The 24,836-nt window shown below is 32.6% G+C and overlaps 1 protein-coding gene across 1 annotated transcript; it reads left to right on the top strand.

Moving 5' to 3' along the window:
* The first annotated feature begins 8 nt into the window (after window positions 1-8).
* On the top strand, window positions 9-24,836 carry LOC115884937 (serine proteinase stubble-like). Its single transcript, XM_030903658.1, has 10 exons — window positions 9-138; window positions 10,112-10,422; window positions 11,306-11,840; window positions 12,038-12,421; window positions 12,479-12,676; window positions 12,736-13,095; window positions 18,769-18,946; window positions 19,285-19,553; window positions 22,364-22,562; window positions 24,465-24,836. Exons 1-10 carry the CDS (start codon window positions 9-11, stop codon window positions 24,580-24,582), a joined length of 2,682 nt encoding a protein of 893 aa, XP_030759518.1. The 3' UTR covers window positions 24,583-24,836.

Here is a 24,836-nt window from a genome sequence, read left to right as displayed (position 1 = left end):
CTAAGTTTATGGAGTGGTCAAATAGGGATTTTAAGAAAGGAAGATGTCTACAAATACAGGCGGAGAGGGAGAAACGATACAAGTTTGAGGAAGTAGATACATTCACGTGTCTAGGAACTGTATTCATAAGGAAACCAAGTGTAACCCATGAAAATATGTCAAGAATAATGGCAGAAAATACAGAGAATTAAGAGCAAAAATATCTCTATAGAAGATTAAATGCTGGAGTGTACCAAAGAAGAATACGACCAATAAACGTCGATGTTCAATGCAACGGAAAATTCGAAGCTACGGATTTGGGAAAGCAAAAATACTGAGGGTATTTTGGTTTGGTTTGTACCAGAAGAACAAAAGAAGAAAGATCAAATTTCAAAAATTTCCAAAAAAAAAAAAAACTAATATATAAAATCCTGCGACTGGACATACTGATTAATCACGATCCTGCTCAAAACCACTCAAAGTATAAGAAGCTCAATTTGGCATACAGGTGTAGAAGAAGGGATTTTCGAAATTCAAGTTCAAAGGGGGTGAAACAACCCATCAAATATTACAATAATTATAAAAATGTTAGAAAAATGTTATTTATACATACATTACAACTGGTTACAATCTAGGGTGCAGCCTCATCTATTTACTGCCAGTTTTCTGCATCATGGAGCCTTTGTTGCGTTGCTGGCAATATTCTTATAGTTATTAATGACACAAGTTCGATACGAACATCATAACGAAACGCGTGTAACGTTCAAAGGTGCAACGTTAAGCCACGAGGCGTTAGCCGAATGGCTTAGTTACACAAAGTTTCATTAAAAAGTTCGTACCGAACGTGCATCATTCAAAATTTAATCAAAAAAAAAAAAAAAAAAAAAAAAAAAAAAAAATTGATTTAATTTAAAATATCAGAGATACTTTCCCGTTCGGTGGATAAGACGAAGGGGTGCAATTGAGTGGCCTCCCCGGTCACCCGACTTGACTCCTTTAGACTTTTTTCTATGGGGACACATAAAAAGTAAAGTATAGCACTCCACCCGCCTCATTAGAAGACCTGCGAAGACGAATTATTGATGTTTGTCGCGAAGTGACCCCGGAAGTTCTTCAGAATGTTCTAGAACGGATTGAAAACAATTTGTTTTACTGTGTGGAGGTTGACGGGCAACATTTTCACCATTTGCTTCATTAATAAGATAAGTTTTTTTTTAATTAACTCAATTTATGCGTTTTTTGCAAAAAGTACTTTTCAAATTTCAATCTTTCATATTTCCAAAATGACCGATTTTTAAAAACGAAGTGGGGAAATATAGAGAATAGAAAGCCCTTTTCATTGAGACGCCACTTGACCCCCCTTCCCATTTGAAAAAAGTTGGGCGATGACACCCCCCTTAGAAGGTTGAAGATTTTGCAATCATTTTTGGGACAAAAGTTGTCCCCCTCACAAACGAAATTGACGTGTTTCTGGATTTTTTGAAAAAAAAATACCCTGGCTGTTATGCCTTGCGGAACGTTTTCGATGGACCACCCTGTATTTCTTTATATGGAAAAATATTTTTCTTAATATAGTCTGTTAAATGGGAGGATCCCTGACACTCCTGTCAGTGATAGTTGTGTTTCTCATTTTAATTCACAGGCAAATTGTATGTTCTATCATTTTGTAGATGTTATCTGTCGAAATCTTCTCTGAGTCGTGGGACAGACTGTACATATAAAGAATTTAGTGTGTAAGGTGAGACTTTAACAATGCAAATATTTTCAGGGCTAAGAGATCTCGATAAAAGAAAAAATATTTTCTTTTTATCGTTTTTTTAAATAAGTTCTTTTTTAAATAAATAACTATATCTTGAAAACCACTTTTTTTCTATGTTATCCTTCCTCTCAATTTAATAAATCCTCTAATTTTATCTACTACCCATGCTGGTATGTATGTTATCAAGATTTGATTTTTTTACTGGAAATTTTAAAAAATTCTATAATTTTCTTCAAAAAATTTAGAATTTTTTTTTTAGAATTTAGAATTAGTTGGAGGGGGGTTAATCACTTCGACCTTACAGATCCATTGTGTCCCCCTTTCTTGAATCATAACTCATCATACAGTCCCAGGGCTTTGACAAAAGCCAGTATCTGGGACGGTTTTATAGAGGGTAGTTCTCCATCTCCAATATCAGTCGTATCTCCAAGTTCATGGCACGAATGGTTGTCGTCTCGGCGCACTCAGTGATGAGGTGTTCTGGTGTTTCCCCATTTTTCCCACAGAATCTGCATTTGCCGTTTTTTCTTAGTTTCAATCTACCGAGGTGTTCATTGAGGAGACTGTCAGTCTCCTGTTAAAAATCCCGTGACAATCCGAAGATTGTTCTTACTTAAATCCAGGAAGATCTTTGATTTTTCTTGGTCGTAAGCTCACAGAAACTTCTTCGAGTGTCTTAGACCGTTGCAAGATTCCCATTCCAGGTTGCGGATGGAGTGTTCCAAGTTCTTGAGTTCCGCTTTTAGTTAGTTACTACTTGGGAAGCAGAACGGTTTTGGTCCAGTTAGTGGAGTGTTCGCTCCTTTTCTAGCCAGATCATTTGCTTTTCCATTGCCTTCTATCCCTTGGTGAGCAGGGACCCAGAGTAGGAGGCCTTTTTTCTTTGACTAATTTATTCAGCTTCTCTATGCATTCTTTGACCAATTTCGAATTGATTGATACTGAGTTGATCGCTTTTAACGCTGCTTGACTATCAGATAAGATGGCTATTTCTTGTTTCCGATAGTTCCTATCTAAAATAAGTTGTACGCATCTTTCGATAGCGTAGATTTCTGCCTGTAGGATGCTAGGGTAGGTCCCCATTGGTTCGGAGTATTTAGTTCTCGACCCAAATACTCCGATCCCTGTTCGCGCATTGGCTTTAGAAGCATCAGTATACCAAGTTATGGTATGGTCTTTTAACTGCTGTGCAGATGTTTCTCTCTTCCAATCCTTTTTATTGCTCAATACTACATTGAGATGTTTCTCAAAGTTGTACGTTCTTGGCATATCGTCCACTGTGAGTTGCAGGAGTGGTATTTCCTTTTTGAGGGTGTTCCAAGCCCCTGATCTGACAATTCTCGCAGTACTAATTCCGTTAGTGACCATTCTAATCATTGTCGCATTGGCATATCTACCAATGACAATGTGCAGTGGTGTTAGATCTAGAATGACCTCCATTGCTGCTGTTGGACAGGTTTGCTGCTGTTGGACATTGCTGCTGTTTCTTCAAAAAATAAAAAATTTTCAAATTTTGTTTGACGAAAAAAATTCCATAGACGTGTTTCTGGGGTCGAAATATACCACCCCTAAAATAGTTACCCCTAACTTAAAACTCACCCTGTATAGTTTATGTAATAAAAAGTTCGTTTCAATACCGGGTGTGTCTCAAAAGAGGTTCACCCCTATAACTTTTTTATTTTTTCAGATAAAAAAACGAGATTTGTATCTTATTATAGACATAAATTAGGATTGATTAACGTATTCAATTGTTTTCGGTCACTTCCTGCTTCACCGAAAATAACTACAACCTTTTATTTTTAAATAGCACCCTCGTAATTTTTTTTACTTTATTCGATAGAAAATAACACTCTGAATAGAATCATATATCATATGTCAACTTTTGACATTTTCGCATATGGTTTATTTCAAATTATAACTTGTGGTTTGTAACGAAAATTTGACTCGAAATGCCAAGTGTGTGGTGTCAAATTATTCGTAAAAAAATGCTTTTTCCAAATATACTAATGAGCCACCATCGTTCCATTTGAAAAATTTTGAGATATGATTAAAAATACGATTTGGGCACTTTCTAATTGGCCAGGACAAGACATTAAAAACATTAGACGATCAAATCTATTTTTCTAAGGCTCCTTGATTAAGACACTCTAGATTGAATTTTAAAATACGATTTTTTATTAAGCGAGAATGACAAAAATTGACATATGATATGTCATTCTATTTAGAATGCCATTTTCTATCGAATAAAGTTAAAAAATACCGAGTGTGCCATTTAAAAATCAAAAGTTGTCGCCATTTCCGATGAAACAGGAAGTGGCCAAAAACAATTGAATACGTCAATAAATCCTAATTTATGTCATATATTAACATACCCAACCTCGTCTTTTTATCTGAAAAAATTAAAAAGTTATAGGGGTGAGCCACTTTTGAGCAGCACCCGGTATACGAGGTTTCTATTTACGCTGCGTTTTCAAGGAACGTAATCTCCGCGTGAAACGAAGGTATGAAAAAAAAACATAAACACAGAGAAAAAAAAAACATTCCAAATAATAAATCAAAACTTATAATTAATAATATCGATTGGTAATCGATTCGAGCAATCCATAATAAATTATTATCGTCCAATATTCGATTTATATACGGTGAGTCGTATCGTTGATGACGTAGTCGCGAGCCACGAAACTGGGCAACGTAACGGGACTTGACCAAGTCTGACCCACTAAAATATTTTACGTGTTATATAATTGACCGGTATACGCAGTGGCGCGCCCGTTGAAGTTCCGTTTGTTCGTGTCTGGCACTGTAGTACCTTAGTGTAGTACCACCTGTCTTTAATTCCGAAATGCAGGGATAGGACTAATTCTACTAATCTGAACAACCATACGGGATATTACAATTACGTTTGAGAAATAATAGATATACATAGCAGATATAGAGTAGCAGAAATACAGAATAGATATACAGGCAGAGCTTCGCAATACATTAAATGATATTAAAAATAAATCTTCAGCAGGGACTGACGGACTTACTCTTAAAATGTTCTCTAGTATGCCGGAATGTACATTAAACCATCTTTCAGCCTTAATTAATATGTCATTTGAAGATGGTGCTTTTCCAAATTGACTTAAGTCGGCGATAATTATTCCTTTGCATAAAGGAGGTGATAAGAGCAAGCTTCCAACTATCGTCCAATTACACTCCTTCCCACGTTATCGAAGATCATGGAGAGACTGGTTAAAGAGGCTTGTATCATTTCTTCTAAAATACAAAATACTCACCCCTTTCAGTTTGGGTTCTTGATGAACAAATGTACAAAATGACGCTATGTTTTCCTTTGTTTTAATAATGTATACTCCAGTCGTATAACAACCGTCTCGTTACAGCAACAATTTTATGTGATTTCTCTAAGGCTTTCGAGTTAGTATTGAATCCTTAACATCCTTACTAACAAATTGCAGTACTATGGTATCAGTGGAACGCCTCTTGAATGGTTTAAGTCCTACCTTAACAACAGAAACCAGCGCGTGAGGGTTGATAAGACTATGTCTTCTTGCAAGCCAATAGAATGCGAAGATTCCTCAGGGTTCAGTTTTGGCCCTATTTTGTTTCTGTTGTTTATCAACGATATTTCTAGTCCCTGGACATCAGTGGTAAAACCTGTCTCTTCGCGGATGATGCTTGTTTCACATGGAGCAGCCCGGACACCACGACACTTCATAGAACCATTTCCAGTGACTTAATCAACGCAAAACATGTTGCGATTCGAACCTCCTGTGTCTCAACGTCTCTAAAACTAAAGTCTTATCATATAAAAGTACGTTGCCACCTTTTCCAGCAGTACTTACCACCATTGACGTCGTTGATTCTGTGAAATTTTTAGGCCTTGTTGCGGACAACTATTTAAAATGGGATTTGCACATCGATGCTTTAGCTAAAAAATTAAGTTCTACCTGTTTCGCACTTAGATGAGTTGCTAATGTGCTTAATTTGTCAACATCTGGGACAGTCTATTATGCCCTTTTTGAGTCGCATCTCCGATACGCACTTCCATTCTGGGGTGCGTGTTGTGCGACTCAATTTAACAGCATTTTCAAATTACAAGAGAGCTGTGCGATATTTACTGAGGCTAACCAGTCGTGCCCACTGCCGGGACTTGTTTAAAAGATATAAAATATTAACTCTTTACCAGCCCCACAACTTCATGCTCGAATCCGTCACCTAGTTCGCAAGCGCACGTATCGAGTATTCCCTCTAGAACAAGTTCAGCGGCTATCAATTAGAGACGCAAGGAGCACTTAACATGTATCTATGACCCTCATTCTGAGTTAGTAAAGGGTTCCATATTGTACAATGCAAAAAATGCACAATCATCTGCCATCTGAAATTGATTCCATTTCATCCTTTCCTGCATTTCGCAGAGCCTTGAGACCATACTTACTGGAGAAAGCCTTTTACGCGGTTAGTGATTTTTTTATTCCATGTCAGGGTTCTAAATTTAACACATTCCTAAATTTAAGAAATGATTTTGTTTTTCTATCCATTTAAATTTAATTATTGACATTATATACAGTTGTTTATTTACATGTATGTTTTATATTTTAATTTAAAAAAAAAAAAAAAAAAAAAAAAAAATAATACAATTTCTATAATTGTATAAGTGTGTTTAGTTTTGTATGTTTGCTGTTAGTTTTATATGTTTTCTATTGTTAAGTAAAGTTTTGTATTTAAAAAAAAAAAAAAAAAAAAAACATAAAATTGTAAAATTTTTTTATGACAATAAAGCAATTTCTTTCTTTCTTTCTTTCTTTCTACATAGATGGAGTACTTCAACCTTTGAATAAGAAGACTAAGGAAGGAGCATAATGCTATCCATGTATTCATGCATGGTGGGCGGAAAAGCCACCATAAAAGCTCTCTAGGGTGGGGATCTTTGACAGTTCTGTTTGACGATTCATTTTGACACATTTGAATTTGATTTGAAATTTGTGGATTTGTCAGTCTTTACGGAGCTTATTTTTATGTTATTTATTATTTATTCTACTACTGATAGTTGTATAAAGGTGGTAAATCTAGATGGAAATTATAGCCTTGCCAAATTAACAGTGACACTATCGCGATTTATCGAAAAGATTCTAAAATAGTTAGTTGTGTAGCGTACGGTAGATCTCAGCAAAATTGAGTGAAATAATGGAACAACTTTTCGCTAGTAAGTGACTATATAATACGTGTAGTAAACCGATCATTTAAGTGAATTTCATAAAAATTAACTAAATTATATATTTTCTTGCATTTTAGCTTTTTATTTATTACTTGTCAAAGATTAGATGTCAAGGAATTTAGATACGTTAATTTGACTTACCTGCTTCAGTAGCGTATCGGATGTTTGTGTTAATAAATACTTATTATAACTTATCTATTTTTATTAGGATTATATATTTTATATAATTTTAATAACTACCAACATTTTATTCACAACGTAAAATGAAAACAACAAATTATTAGATTACCCACGTCTACCCACCATCCTTAGTTTACATTTTAAATAAAATTAGAACGACACTGATAAACCGGAATTTAAGTCGGCCATATTTGAGGCCCATCGCGGTGTACCTAAGATTTTTGATATGCTCCTTCCTTAGTCTTCTTATTCAAAGACTTCAACTATGTATTCGTTAATGTTTACATGCCTACATCGCATTCTGTTATAGCTTATGAGAAAAGAATCCAACTAGGTGGAAATGAAATACTGCCATCACAGGCAGTCTAATATCTGAGAATAACCCTGAACAATAGATATATTAATCCAAAGAATATACCTAGCTAGAAAAAGAATGGACTCTGCCATACTGAAAAATAGTCCTACAGAAGTGGCGCCATCTATTGAGTAGAGCTTGTCTTAAATGGATCGAAGCGCGGGCTTTTTAAATGAGCGTATTTATTGAATTTTACTCTAAAATATAATTAAATTTGATTATTAAATGTTATTTTACACAAATTCAACAATACTAATAACATGTATCGTTGTGATGTGTAAAAATAAAGATTTAACGGTATAGATTTATACAATAATTATTTGATTTTGAATTGATTGTATAATTTATACAATTATTAAATAAAATTAAAATTAGACATGTGAAATATTATTTATTATTTAAGGTTTTATTTAAAAGAAATAAAATATTTAAGCATCGTTTATTATAATAAAACAAGAATAGCATAGTGCATGAAAGTTTTGTAAATGGAGTATTAAATATAAATAGGTACTTAAATGATGGCAAAATAAAAGACTTACATTATATTTTTTAGGGGCCACAAACAAAGGAATTGTCTAATTAAAACGCATATAACAAATTATAGTTTGAAAACATTTTGATAATCATTTATTTACATTAATATTATGATTGGCGCTATGACAACGACAATATTTTATGAGAATTTGACAATAATATGACAATGGCCGTTTGAAACTATGAAAACTACAAAAGGTTAACGCCAGCTAGCAGTAACTAGTAACAACTAGCAACCTAAAAATTAATTGCACTACCACCTAGCGCCTGAGGCTGGAACTATTTTATTTGAAATTTTCGTGGAAACGGTGGAACCGCTTTTGCTATTTCACTTTCCCGCCCCTGGATAATATTATGATTGGCGCTATGACAACGACAATATTTTTTGAGAATTTGACAATAATATGACAATGGCCGTTGGAAACTATGGAAACTACAAAAAAATTCTGATTTAACGCCATCTGGCAATAACTAGTAGCAACTACTTAACCTAAAAATTAATTGCACTACCACATAGTGGCTAGGGCTGGAACTATTTTATTTGAGATTTCCGTGGAAACGGCGGAACCGCTTTTGCTATTTCACTTTCCCGCCCCTGTATTAATCTACGACAATGTCATTATGACACATTTAACATTGTCATTTGGATGTCATTATGGCTTTCATAATAGCACTAGTGTTATTATGAATTCATAATAACACGCAAATTTTAAAATAAGAAACAAGCAAAAAAAGGTACCTAAATACGTTTTTGCTCGTACGCTTGTCTTGATTTTTCGGGAACTAGGGAATCGACAACGTTTTGCGCAATGCCTTCAATATCCGAAGGGACATTTTCAGAATCAGAATCACCCATATTAATATTATTTTTTGCTTTTTGCTAAAACTGAACGTTTAACACAAAATTGAACATCAATAATTGAGTTGTCAAAGCCAAAATGGAAACAACCAACAAGCACAGTTACCACGGCGTCGACTAATATGGGCACCTGATAATTTTGAATTTTAATTTTTATGAGGATATCTCTGATATTTTAAATTAAATCAAATCTCTTTGAATCGTCCCTCGTGTCGCGTCGTAGATTAAATTTTGAATGATACACGTTCGATACGAACTTTTTAATGAAACTTGTGTAACTAAGCCATTCGGCTAACGCCTCGTGGCTTAACGTTGCACCTTTGAACGTTACACGCGTTTCGTTATGATGTTCGTATCGAACTTGTGTCATTAATAACTATAAGAATATTGCCAGCAACGCAACAAAGGCTCCATGATGCAGAAAACTGGCAGTAAATAGATGAGGCTGCACCCTAGATTGTAACCAGTTGTAATGTATGTATAAATAACATTTTTCTAACATTTTATAATGTATGTATACGTGATGGAATGTATACTGGAATTTCGAAAAATCCCTTCTTCTACACCTGTATGCCAAAATTGAGCTTCTTATACTTTGAGTGGTTTGAGCAGGATCGTGATTAATCAGTATGTCAGTCACTTAAGGATTTTATATATTAGTATAAATACTATACTCGGTGCACGATATAGTTGCTTTCTTCTTTTGTTCTTCTGGTACAAACCAAACCAAAAATCTTCCTCAGTATTTTCCTTTCCCAAATCCGTAGCTTCGAATTTTCCGTTGCATTGAACATCGACGTTTATTGGTCGTATTCTTCTTTGGTACACTCCAGCATTTAATCTTCTATAGAGATATTTTTGCTCTTACTAATTCTCTGTATTATTCTGCCATTATTCTTGACATATTTTCATGGGTTACACTTGGTTTCCTTATGAATACAGTTCCTAGACACGTGAATGTATCTACTTCCTCAAACTTGTATCGTTTCTCCCTCTCCGCCTGTATTTGTAGACATCTTCCTTTCTTAAAATCCCTATTTGACCACTCCATAAACTTAGTCTTTTTTCTCATTAAACGCTAAGCCTACTTTTTACGCTTAATCACTGATTTCAGGTCTAATTTAATTATCTCTTGCTAAGATAATAATTAAATCATCTGCAAGAGCTAGGCATTTCACTTTATTAATACTTTTTATTATTTTTTTATTCTGTTTTCTTTTATTACAGGTTTTGCAACGAACGGCAGAAACATCAGAAACTTACCTTGTATATCTAGAAAGAACAACAATCTCAGTGGCGTATGCATGTTCGCCATAGACTGTCTAAAAGCCAACGGTACTCACTTGGGTACCTGCATAGACAGATTTTACTTTGGTTCCTGTTGCCACATCGAACCAGTGAAAGATTTAGGAAATAACATAGAATCTAACGTCATTTTGGATAGTCGAGAACCACCAGAGAGGATCCATAATACTACGCTTGCTTTAATGGGAAATACCAGCAGTACTAGTAGTAGTACTGAAACCAGTGTGATTACTGTAAGTAAATAATGTTATACTTATCAAGATAAGTAAAAAAAAATTGGCGCCGGGAGGCACGTATAGCCGCCCATATTAAAATATGTTAATATCTCGAAAACTTCAACTTTGACTGATTTTGATGTTATTACAAATTTTGTTGCAAATATTATTCCTAATCTTAATTTGAAAACCGCGTTTCGCTAGCTACTGTAATTTTGGAGTTACGATTTTTTTAAATTTTTAACCCCCTCCCATACCCCCTTACCAACCTCCACCCCCACCAAAAACTAATGGTCAGATTTTCGGGTCTGAATTGAAATGAAGTCGAACTGTTGTTAGAGGAGGATGGGAAATACCCTGTCCCCTCTACAACAGGGGTATGATGGGTTATAGACTGTGTGATGACTCAAGGAAGGGGACCACAATAGATCTTTAAGGTCGCAGTGATTAACCCCCCTCTTACTCATTCTACATTCTACCTTACAAAAGTCGACATTTGAATCAAAATTGGTTTTTGGGTATTTTTTGACATGAAAAATTCATTTCATCACCTATATATTTTTTAACTTTTTTGAAGAGTAATATCTTTTTGTCCATACCTGTATAAATTATACATTTCTGTCATTTTTTACGTAAAAAATATATCTTGGTAAAAGTCGCTATGGGCAGCCGTTTTCGAGATACTTGGAATAGAAATAGTCAATACATATCATTATTGACAAAAAATAAACTTGTTGACTGGTTATTTGGCTGAAATGATAAATTTAGGAACTCTTTTATGTTTTTCAGTTAATCATGAATTTATCTAGAAAAAAATACGATAATTCTGTTGAACCTTTGGCATAAACATATTTCAAATTCATCGGACCACTCTGTATAATAAATAACTATTATTTTATAGGAAGTAGGATCAAGTATATCTTGGACAGAGAAACAAACATCAAGTACAAGTCATCCCAGCTCTGTGTCACTTCCTTTAAGCTCAACAGTTAAACCCTTTGCTGAAAAAGTACCTGTAACCATTAGCACATCAACCGAAATAACTACAGTACCTCAGAAACTTCAAACGTTCCAAATTGTTGGTAGTTCTTCCATAGAAACCACTACGTTCAGAACTACATCACAGTCAACAACTAGGAAACCGAATATAACCACTGTAGCACCTATAAAAACAACTTCCAAATTTAAGCCATCACAGAAACCATATAAACCAACTGCTGCAACGACTAATAAACCTTTTAAACCGGTTTCTACAACTAAGGGAACAAGCAAACCTATAAAACCAGCTTTAAGTAGTACTAAACGACCGTATAGTACAACAAGAAGGACAACTACAACTAAGAAAGTTTATACGAGTACGAAAAAGCCGACTACTAAAAAGCCTTCAAGTGTAAAACCAACGAAAGTATATACTAAACCTCCTATACAAACTACATGTAAGTATTTTTATTTATAACATTCTTTTTTGGCATTACTGACTTTTTAAAATGTTGAAAGTCACTTTTACTTCCTTTTAATTTTTCTAAACTTAACATTAATGAAACACTTCTTTAATTTTTCTAAACTTAACATTAATGAAACACTTCTTTACTTGTTATGTAATATAGGTATTATTAGTAAGATTTTATTTTAGCCAAACCTGTTAGTACAACAAAGAGACCCTTACAAACAACAACCACAAAATCAACAACTTCAATATCTAGCTCTACAGAGAAAATTACAGAGTCAACTACAAAACCATCAAGTACAACTCAAAAATTAGTTACTACTCAACCTTCATCAACCACTTTGTCTACTTCAACAAGCAGTCAGAAACCTTTATTATCAACTGAAAGTACTGAATCAACAGATATTACTAGTATAAAAAATATTACTAGTTTTGAGAGTAGTACAACTATAAATCCCCTTTCTAATGAGGTTATTGAGAGCTCTGGATTGTTAACTATCGTTAATACCACGTCTTCAAAACCTACAGATTACAGTACTACAGGAATTAGTACAACTTCTATTTCTTCGGGTAAAATAAAAGTATGTTTAATAGTTTAAAAATGGTAATAATATTATCTAATTCTAGAATCAAGCAGTACTACTGCAAGTTCCAGTACTGCTTCAAGCACGTCTACTACAGTATATTCAAGTACTACAATAACATCACCAAGTTCAACTACATCACAGCCTCCAGGACTAGTAACATGGACTTTAGAGGATGTTAAAAACACCACAACCCTAGCACCAGTAAACGAAACCTTTTTGATAGGAAATGTGACTAATGGTACTTCATCAGGTACTTTGTACATGTCAAAAACACTATATAAAGCTGATATTTTACAGAATGGATTCCCATAACCACGACTGATAGTTGGGTACTGCTTCCAAGTGTTACTACTACGTCAGATCAACAGAAAAACGAATCTACCTCTAGTACTAGCTCAATAGAACCTGTGTCTACATCAGAATCAACATCTAGTCCAGGTTTAGTAGAAGTACCAGTTCCAACAACCATCAAGGAACCTATATCGCCAACCACAGAAGAGTATGTCGTGTCTTTGACAACAACAGCTGCTCCAAATGTCACTGATATAGTAAATGTCAGTGGTACTGAGAGTTCAACGTCAACGAGTACTGGTATCATGACGTCTACTACAGAAGAAGTTACGAAAAAGCCAGTGAATATGAGCGATTTTACAGATGGTAAGTCTGCTGAAAAAATTTTCGTATTTCTTTTTATGTTTTTTCGTTGGTAATGTGAATATAATTATCCAGTATGATAGAGAAGGATGGTAAGATAATAATATAAGAGGATTATTAGTAATAAAGAAGAGTATGAAAATTCCAAATTAAATTTTAAAGCAGGGTCGGATTTGGGAATTTTTAATATCTCAATAATCATATAGGCAGATGGTAGTGTTATCTACAGGGTTGTTCACCACATACGATACGGAGTATTGTAGCTAAACGATGAGATTTTTACAAATTGTAAGTTTTGGGTTCGATGAAGGACTATTAGAGGTACAATTTAAAAATAATTTTACAAGATACAGAGTGTCCCAAATAAGTAAAAAATATCAAAGTTGTATTTTTTTAAATGGAACACCCTGTATGTTATTACATTTTTAGTTTCTACGATTAAAATAAAGGTAAATTTGATTAAGATTTATTATACTTAAACCTTACCGTTTTTGAAATATTTTCAATTTTGTGAAATTGCAGTATAAATTTTAAGGCTTCATTTCTCCCAGGGTATCAAAGTTTTTAATACTAAATATTTACTGAAGTTTATTTACTGATCAGTTATTGTGTTGCAATAATAAAAATAATACTACCTTATACAGAGTCTCTAAAAATTTATTTTAAATAATTATTAGCTTCAAACGGCAATAACTTGTTTAATTTAAATGGAACACCCTGTATATTTTACGAGAATCAGATGCACAATTTAATTGTCTATCAAATTATATTATACCATTTTTTTCCTATTTCTTTAAGTTTCCGTAGAAAATGCATTTTCTTGTAATTTAGAACTTATTTATCAATATACCCATGGACTATTGACATTTTAGATTATTTTTAAAGATGTACCAAATTTTTAAAGAGTACAGATACTAATATTGTTGATATAATTCGTTTATTTCATTAAAAAATAAAAAAAACTGTTTAAATATTTGTTAAAGAGGACCAATTAATATGATTCCAGTATTCAAACTACATTAATTGACTGTTTGCGTTGATTAATAATAATTGCTCCAAATACTAAAAAACTAAATTTTGTATCTGTATTAGACAGTGTGGTAAAAAGTAACACCTTAAAAAATGATATTTCATTTTTAACCAATGCTTATTTATAACAACAGATATATTCATTTTCATAAATTATTATTATATTGATTTCTGATTCAAATCCACATTTATTTAGAATAATAATTTATTAACGAACATAAGTATGTAATTAATTAGTATTTGAGCGGAAATAATGGTGGTATATTTAATTAATGGTATACTCTTTTATAAAGATTTAAATAGTTTTCTTTCTTCATACAAATGGGCTAGTAATATTATAATTTTGCTAAAAACGATAATATTACTAGCCTGTACATTTTGTACATTTGCTGCTTTAAAAACAATTTAAAATGTCAATATTCCATGGGTATATTGATAAATGAGGTCTAAATTATAAGAAAATGCATTTTCTACGAAAACTTGAAGGGATAGGTAAAAAGTGGTATAATACAATTTGATAGACAATTAAATTATGCATCTGATTTTCCTAAAATATACAGGGCGTTCCATTTAAATTAAACAAGTTATTGCCGTTTAAATCTAGAAATAATTTAAAATAATTTTTTAGACGCTCTGTATGAGGTGGTATTATTTTTATTATTGCAACACAATAACTGATCAATAAATAGACTTCAGTAAATATTTAGTATTAAAAACTCTCATACCCTTGGAGAAATGAAGCCTTTTTTTACTGCAATTTAATTAAAAAACACAATTTCTTGATAATATGGCAACATAGGTAGTAGATTAAATTTTTAAGAAAGAAACCCCCTAGAAGATCCGGTGGTTCTCAAAATTGAAGCACAAAATTTTCGAAGTAAAATAACTCAGATATTTTGGACTTATTTGAAAAACGACAAAAAGAAAATACGTTTCTTTTATCGAGATTTACCAGCCCGAAAAATATTTGCACTTATTTAAGACTCACCCTGTATAATTGCTAGATAATTTATTTATTTATTTATTTGCTACTAGCTGAAATGTAACAACACTGAATTCGTCCCTGTTCGCGATCCAGTTCTTCGAACTTTTTCAAGGTAAATTACGTCCTACACGATCGAAATAAAATACTATAAGAAGAAGCGGCTGAGAACAAGCAACAGCAACTACATACACTAGAGAAGGAAAACAAATAACCAGAAAAAAAACAGGGGATTACACATAAAAAAGCTAAGCAGACCGGACAATCAAATGCATGTTTAGGGATGTTCGTTTCCCAAAAAATCGATAGTTTAAAGCTACAATAGACAACCTAACCTAACTTTTAACTTTTTTACTAATTATACTTCAAAATTTGCGAGGAATGTCATTTTGGCCTTTGATTATCATCCGTCAAGAGAAAATTTGGTTAGAAATCAAAAGTTTATTGTTTTATTAGGCTTTCATTCTATGGATACAACTGATTGCTGCAGGCAGTTGCTAGAATATTCTGTTAATTATAATTTAATTATCAATATTTTTATCGTAAAAATCGAGATCGATAATTTCCTAAAAAAATATCGATATCGATAATTTTCAATTCAAAAGTTATATTGATATAGATAATTTTATAAAAAAATATCGATACCGATATTTTTAGAGAAATAAAAAAAGAGAAAATCTCAAAAGTTCATAATTTGGTTTTACGTCAATGTACCAAATTTCCGAAAATATTTAGTTTTCTTTTTTACCAGGCTTTTTTTCGGACATCGATATCAATATGTTTACAGTAAAATATTTACAAATATCGATAATTTTGTAAAAAATATATCGATATCAATATATTTTGTTGAAAAATGTCAAAGAGAAAATTTCCGAAAAATATCTAGTTTTCTGATTTACCTGGCCGTTTTTCGGAGACCGATATCAGTATGTTTAAAGTAAAATTATCGACATCAAAAATTCTGCAAAAATAAATATATAATATTATATCATCTGAATACCTATACAGGGTGTCTCAGAAATAAGTGCAAGTATTTTAACTGGTAGTATAGTTCAACCCTAGAAACACGTCTATGGGTTTTTTTTTCGCGCATTTCATTTTGAAAATTCGATTTGTTTTTATTTTTTTTAGTTTTTAGTTAAAAAACGTAATTTCTTGATAATATGGCAACATAGGTATTAGATTAAATATACAAGAAAGAAAATCCAGAAAAGATCCGGTGGTTCTCAAAATTTTAGCAAAAAATCATTTTTTTTGGAAATTTTCAAAGTAAAATAACTCCGTAATTTTGGACTAATTTGAAAAACGATAAAGGGAAAATATGTTTCTTTTATCGATATCTACCACCCCTTAAAATACTTGCACTTATTTCTGGGACACCCTGTATATTATTTACAAAAATCAAATTTTGGATAAATCAAAGAGAAAAGAAAAATTTATTAATTTCTGTTTTACCCGGCTGTTTTCCAGACATCGATATCAATATATACCGTAAAAATATCGAATACGATAATTTTCTAAAAAATATCGATATCGATAATTTCAAGAAAATATCGATATCGATATTTTCGTAAAAAAAATCAATGTGAATAATTAAAAAAAATAGCGATATCGATATTCCGTAAAAATATCGATAAAACTAATTTTCCTAAAAAATGTCGATATTGATAATATTAAAAATAATATCGATATCGATATTTCAAAATATCGATATTGCCTGACATCCCTATATTTTCATATTCCGAGCCGTAAAAAACCGTAAACCGGACAATCGAACGTACGTTGTACGCTTCCAGCTCTTGTTCTTTGGAAGCTCATCGGGCGCTATTCAACAACACAATTAAGCTTTTTTCTGGCCGTGTAAACTTCGTTAGCGGACCGTGTACTCGTCGCTTATGGCTTGCGTGAGTGCGATTGTGTGAGTGCGCGTGTATTTTGTGTGCAAATGTGCGCGTCGGCTTTTAAATCCCATGGGGAATTTAATGTCGTTTGTATGTAGATATACGTTCGTCATTATATACCGGGTGAAATGAGTATAAACACTTTTATGCGATTTTTTTACGAATATTGCCATATTGAAAGGGACGCCTAATAATCAAAATTATATAAATAATCTTCTACATTTATACTTTTAACTTATAATAACTTAATAACTTTTTACTTATTTTTGTCAGAATATGATGCCGAAGTTTCCGGAATAAAGTTCAGACCACCCTGTATATACTGTATGATCAAAAAAAACGGCGTCAGCGATGGCTTTGAAATGAGGATCGTTGTCATTTTATATGTTAAATTATATGGGGAATGTCACTGATCGTCATTTCCAAGCCGTTTTTTTTTCGATCATACAGTATATGAAAAATTAAATATGTGAGACCTTTGTAGATCTAGAAATGCCGTGAACCATGTGAAAATTCTACTTTTATGGATATATTATCATGCCTTTTTTGCATGAGCGAAAATATATTATTAAGAGGAAATAATATACCTACTGTGTGCTTTTATTTGAATACAATAGTGGAGGAAATGGTTCTCTTATCATACGTATAATTAATTACATTAATAAGTTCAATTATTACATCTTCCGTGTAATAATTAAAAACAATATTTCAGTTTGAACTCATAATAATTGAAATTATGTCAAACATGTAAATGAAAAAGCAAAAATATTGTTCTTATTTTTAGAAAATTCTACACTATAGTTTACCTTTTCCGCCATTTTTATTGATATGTATATAAGGTGTTTCTAAAATAAGGGCAACTATTTTAATGGATGATCTGGATAGAAGAAACATATTTTCTGTTTATCATCATTTAAAATAAATTGACAATAACCGAGTTATCTAATTAACTGAAAATTTAAGAGATAATGCTGACATTTTGAGAACCACCGGTATCAATCAGCTGGCTTTTAGCTAAATGTCACTGACAAAAATTAAATTAATTTTCCTAATTTTTCCTGCATTGCCACTTGAGGGATTTGATTCTGTGGCCTTCGCAAAGTATATCTCCTCTTTCTGTAAAATATCAAGCAAAATTTTAAACAATTATTTTGCAAAAGAAATCTCATGGGCGTGTTTCTGGAGGTCGTAAATGCCAGTTAAAATACTTGCACTTATACAATAATAGACCCCCGTATATTATTTGAATTACGTGCTTGCAGGAAACTACAAATTGAATTTTAAAAATAAAGCAGCTTTAAATTAGGAAAAATAGTCTAATTAAATGTTTAATTTATTCCTTGTTCCCTGACTCCAACTCTGTTGTATTAAAAATTATTACCTTCAACATTTTTTTCAAATTAAACCTGTTTTAAATTACATAACAGTTGTATAAAAAAAAATAGCCATTAAAGACCAATTTACTTCTTTATGTTACGTTATAAACAGTCCTAGTAATTAAATGTTGTCTATTTGATACCTTAGACCTTAGATGTTCATGGCGAACCGGTGAATGAAGCGCTGATGGGACACCCGGTATAGCTTCACCACCCCTAGTAATTATTGTAACACATTGTAAAAGTAAATAACGTTATCACCTACTACTAAATATAAGCATTTTGGATTAAATGTTTATTCAAGAACTTACCATCCTTCTCACAGTTATTATACTCCATACATTCTCCATAAAAGTAACAGATTTAAAAAATGTTTCAATTACGACAGTATGCGGTAGGAGAATGTGGCCAGAGGCCAGGATAGTCGGAGGAGAAAAATCCAGCTTTGGAAAATGGCCTTGGCAGATATCCCTCAGACAATGGAGAACCTCCACGTACCTACACAAGTGCGGTGCAGCTTTGCTGAACGAGAATTGGGCTATAACAGCTGCCCATTGCGTTGACAAGTAAGTACAAAACATTTTTCTTTATACTTGTTAATGTTTCTTGGATTGAAATGATCTTGTTCTAGATAAAATTAAATTTTTAATGATCTAAACAATAGAGCTATTTTTTATATTACCTATCAGTGTCAAAGTTTAACTTTTATTGTTGTGAACATTCTACAAAACAATTATTGATCTTTTAGCTATTAGAACCTAGATGAGACATTATTTTTAAAATATAGTGGATTCCATGTTACCCCTATCTATTTCACATTACCCTAATTTACTGATAACATTTTACTTTAACATTTTTCTGAGTTTATTTATTCCAATCCATTTAAACTATTTCTCTTCCACAGCGTACCTCCAAGTGACCTTCTACTTCGACTGGGAGAACACGATCTCTCCACCGAAGGAGAACCCTACCTTCATGAAGAAAGAAGAGTCCAGATAGTAGCCTCTCATCCAAACTTCGACCCTAGGACGTTCGAGTACGACTTGGCATTGCTCAGGTTCTACGAACCAGTTCAGTTTCAACCTAACATCATTCCAATCTGTGTTCCTACTGAAGACGAGAACTTTGTTGGAAGAACTGCTTATGTAACTGGATGGGGAAGATTATATGAAGGTATGTTTCATTTAACACATGCATGTGCAGTTTTATATGGTTCCCGGTGGTTCCAATACTGCAGCCGGCAGTCCGCCAGCCAACTGTTTTGAGTAAAATAAAAATAGTTTTAGTAGGTACCTATTTTTGTACTGATTTTGTCCTTTTCTTCCTGTTGTTACGGAGCCTTGATGTCCCAAATAGCAATTGTCGCTTGCGATCCAGAGCTCTAGATAACGTACGAAATGCTGTCGGTGTCCCCATTAGAAAAAATGACGCTTCATTACAACCAACTCTTCATGAATGAATGTCTTGCTCTATTTTATAAGCTCAGTAATTGTAGGGATTATAAATAAATAAATAAATAAATAAATGCCTTTATTGTCAAAAAAAATTTTTTACACTCTGTAGACAAAGGTAAACCAACAAACAAAGTAAAAAAACAAGGTACACAAAAACAAACAAAAAGATAATACAAACATTATACAAATAATATTGTCAGTCTTATTGTTAAATAAACAATTTATAAACATTTATAAATGTCAAAGAACAAAAAAATAAAATAATATTCAAAAAATATTTAGCTAGTTAATAGTAAAATATCAATGACCTCAAAATAAATTATTTGGATGTCATTAGTAAATATAGCAATAGTAAACATTAGACCAGTGTTTACAAGATCAAATTCGATTTTCAAAATATACCATTTTACGCGTAGAAAGCCTTGTCTAGTAAATAAGAGCTCACGCTTTAAAATGAAGAAATGATGTTATGGATTTGATTTCAAAATGGCAGGTGATTGTGCATTTTTTTTTCGAGTTGTAGAAGCAATATTGAACTTTTAACTAACTCTGGAGCGTGGGGTAGATAAAGATCTTGCTCCGCGTTCCTGAGTGGATAAGTGTGAGATGGCCTTCTTTGAGAAGTTGGCTACATGTTTACGTATTAGGCAAACGGATTCAAATATAAATAAGGAAGGAAGAGTCATTATTTTTACCAAAAAGTTCCCGCAATGAGTTCTGCTGTTTAACCCAGTGAACACGAACATCTCGAAAAATAAATAAATCTGAGCCCACAACACGTACCCTGAATGGAAGGGCATACCTGAGGTGCGACTCAAAAAGTGCATAATAAACAGCTCTAGCCACTGACAAGTTAAGCTCACACTTCACAGATGTTAATGCAAAACAGGCAGAGCTCGATTTTTTCGACAAAGCTTCGATATGTATGTCCCATTTCAGAATTGTCCACAACAAGCCCCAGGAATCTTACAGATTTGACGACGTCAATGGTGGTGTTGTTAAGTACAAAAGGCTGCGACGAGTTTTTATACGACAAAGCTTTAGTTTTAGAAATGTCGAGACTCAGGAGGTTCGAATCGCACCAAGATTTAATGGTGATTAAGTTATTTGATATAATCCTATGAAGTGCCGTGAGGTCCTTGTTGCTCCAAGTGAAGCTAGTGTCGTCCGCAAAAAGACATATTTTGCCACTGATGTTTATGTTAGCAATGTCGTTAATAAAAAGAAGAAACAAAAAATAGGGGCTAGTACTGAGCCTTGTGGTACTCCACATTCTATTGGCTTGTTAGAAGACAACGTGGTATGCACCCTCACAAGTTGACTTCTGTTGCTCAGATACGACTTTAAACCATTCGAGAGATGATCCCCTGAACCCATAGTGCTGCAGTTTATTAATTAAGATCTTATGATTTACACAATCGAACGCCTTAGAAAAATCACAGAAAAATTGTTGCTGTAGAATGATGGTTGTTTAGGCTGGAGTAAACTTTATTAAGGAGGGAAACATAGCGTCATTTGTGGACTTGTTAGATTTATTAAAATATTATTCGTCGTATTAGTCGGTGATACATCTCACCAAAACGTTGTATAAATTTCAAATATAAAGCCAATATTAGTTAGTAATTATTATTATTAGTAAAGTATATTATACCTGGTGTGTCTCAAAAGTGGCTCGCCCCTAACTTTTTTTATTTTTTCAGATAAACAACGAGATTTGGTATATTAGAATATGAAATAAATTGGGATTTATTGACATGTTCATTTGTTTTCTGTCACTTCCTGGTTTCACCGGAAATGACTAAAAGTGAATTTTAAATGGCACCTTCGGTATTTTTTTTACTTTATTCCTCGATAGAAAATGACACTCTGAATAGAATGACATATCATATATGTCAACTTTTACATTTTTGTATTATGGTTTGGAATTGTAACATGCGGAAATTATTCGTTAAAAAAAATGCTTTTTTCAAAATATGCTACTGAGCCACCCTCGTTCCATTTGAAAAATTGAGATATGGGTTAAAAAAATGATTTGGGCATCTTTTAAACGGCCAGGATAAGACACTAAAACATTAGACGACTCAAAATTTTATTTTTCCAAGGCTCCTTTGATTAAAAATTTTAGAGTTTTTAACATGTCATGGCACTTCTAGATTGAAATGAAAAATATACCTTATTTCTTTATGAATATATCAAAAGTTATTATTGATAAGTCATCGGATTCAGTGGTTGGCTTTTCAATCGAATAATGTAAAAATACCAAGGGTGCCATTTATAAATCAAAAGCGAAGTCATTTACGGTGAAACAGGAAGTGACCGAAAAACAATGAATATGTCAATCAATCCCAATTTATGTCATATACTATCATACTAAGTCTCATTTTTTTATCTGAAAAAGTTATAGGAGGTGGTTTCAATTTTTGAGAGGCAACCGGTATTTCATAATATTATATTATCACATTATATCTACCCCTTTCAAATAAAATTAATTTTTTCAATTCTCACCAATAATTGTATTTTCTCATACAGATGGACCTCTACCGAGCGTTCTGCAAGAAGTGTCCGTACCAGTGATCAACAATTCAGTCTGCGAAACAATGTACCGATCTGCAGGGTACATTGAGCACATCCCCAACATATTTATATGCGCAGGATGGAGAAAAGGTGGTTTTGACTCATGCGAGGGTGATTCAGGAGGACCAATGGTCATACAAAGAGAGGACAAAAGGTTTGGACATGTCTGCCAAATTGAATTCGCTGAGCTGCTTAACTATTTTACAACCTTTTCTGGAATTTGCAATAATCTGACTATAAATTTAAGCTCTGACACAATATCCTTCCTGATTTAGTACCTCTAAACAAAACCGATAGATTAAATAATAAATAACATAGAATAATGCTCGAAAAAGCACAACAGATCCGCAAAATTTCAAATCGATTTCAAATATGTCAATTGAAACGTCACACAAAACCGTCAAAGATGGAATCATGATGTCAATCCCGCCTCTAATGCATGAATATAATATACACCTTATGATCGAAAAAAAACGGCGTCAAAGACGGCTGGGTAATGATAATCAAATATAATTTTGACGAGGTCAATCTCTAGATGTTGTTTACTTTGACAAGTTTTATGTCAATTTTTAGTAGACCGTCTAGAGATTAACCCCGCCAAAAGTATCATCGACTGTCATTCCCCTGCCGTCTTTGACGGCGTTTCTTTTCAATCGTATGGTATAAATACTATTAGACATCTTTCATAGTCTTTTATTTAAAGGAACAGGAACGAATTAATATATTTGACAATGGTATTTTTTAAAAACCATTATCGCCATGACTACGGTGATGAGTGTTAGGCAGTTTTTTTTTTCATTCGTCGTCATTTTAGCGCCAAAATACAGGGTGTTTCAAAACAAATGCGAAAAACTTCAGGGGGTGATTCCTTGTTCAAAATAAAGGGTAGTTTGCTTCATAAACGTTGGGTCAAAAGTCAACCATTAGGGAGATATTGCGGTACAAAGATGGCGGAAAAATAAGGTTTTTATTTTTTACCTTGAAAACGAACAGAGATAGACAAATAAAATTTTATGGAAGCATTACTGTTATGAAAACACACTTTCAGGTAATTTTTTCTTTTTTTAAAATGAGTGGAAGGGGTTGAAATAAACTACCCCTATCAATCTTGTTAACGAAATTTAAAGAAAAATCTTATCAAACACATGCAAAAAAATTAATTTGGATAGTTTAGTTTGTTTAGAAACTTTTTATCTCTTGTATTTTTTGATAAAACTCGCCGATTTGAAATTAAAAATAAAATGTAAAGCATTACATGTCAGGACAAAAAACATTTTCTGATAAAGAATCTAGTGGGCTGCTGTAATTTTTTACGAAAAATCTAGTCGGCCGCTGTTACTTTTAGGATATTCCTAATATTATTTTTTATTTGACATTACTCTACTGCAATACGCTATTATCTAGATGATTATTATTATCGTTATTATCACTAGATTCTTAATCTAAAAATGTTTTTGTCCTGACATGTAATGCTTTACATTTTATTTTTAATTTCGAATCGGTGAGTTTTATCAAAAAAACACAAGAGGTAAAAAGTTTCTAAACAAACTAAACTGTCCAAATTAAAGAATTTGCATGTGTTTGATAAGATTTTTCTTTAAATTTCGTTAACAAGAATGATAGGGTAGTTTATTTCAACCCCTTCCACTCATTTTAAAAAAAAGTAAAAATTACCTGAAAGTGTGTTTTCATAACAGTAATGCTTCCATAAAATTTCATTAGTCTATCTCTTTTCGTTTTCAAGATAAAAAATAAAAACATTATTTTTCCGCCATCTTTGTACCGCGATATTTCCCTAATGGTTGACTTTTGACCCAACGTTTATAAAGCAAACTACCCTTTATTTTGAACAAGGAATTACCCCCTAAAGTTTTTCGCATTCGTTTTGAAACACCCTGTATAGATAATCTATTTTTATGATCATTATTTTCTATTAGTAAAATCTCTTTAAATATATATATTTTTTTAAATCTTTATGGTAATTTTTTTTTAATATGTTTTTATATTTTATTTATATTTAATATTTTCTTTAATTTAATTTTGTTTTATTTTTTAGGTTTCTTTTAGCCGGCATCATATCTTGGGGTATAGGCTGTGCAGAACCGAACCAACCGGGAGTCTATACTAGGATCAGCGAGTTTAGAGTGTGGATCAATAAAATTCTACAGTTCTAGAACCAAACGAAAAAAAAACGAACCAAACGACAAATACAAAGCGCGAGTGTTTTTATAAACATTAAAAAACGTACTTTTTGTGATAAAACAAGATTTTCTCAAAGAAAAAAAATGACATTTAATAAGTGAACTAAGTATCGAATTATTGTACAGTATTTTTTCTACGACTTAGAGTTAAGAAACAAACAAAAAAACAGAAATTCTGATATTATATTTATTTATTTTAATATTATGCACAAAATACCTTTTATCAC

This window comes from Sitophilus oryzae, unplaced genomic scaffold (assembly GCF_002938485.1).
Source record: "Sitophilus oryzae breed Bouriz unplaced genomic scaffold, Soryzae_2.0 scaffold_358_pilon_pilon, whole genome shotgun sequence".
Classification (NCBI taxonomy): domain Eukaryota; kingdom Metazoa; phylum Arthropoda; class Insecta; order Coleoptera; family Curculionidae; genus Sitophilus; species Sitophilus oryzae.
The sequence above is the reverse complement of the archived record's forward strand: the minus strand, read 5'-3'. Positions and strand labels throughout refer to the sequence as shown.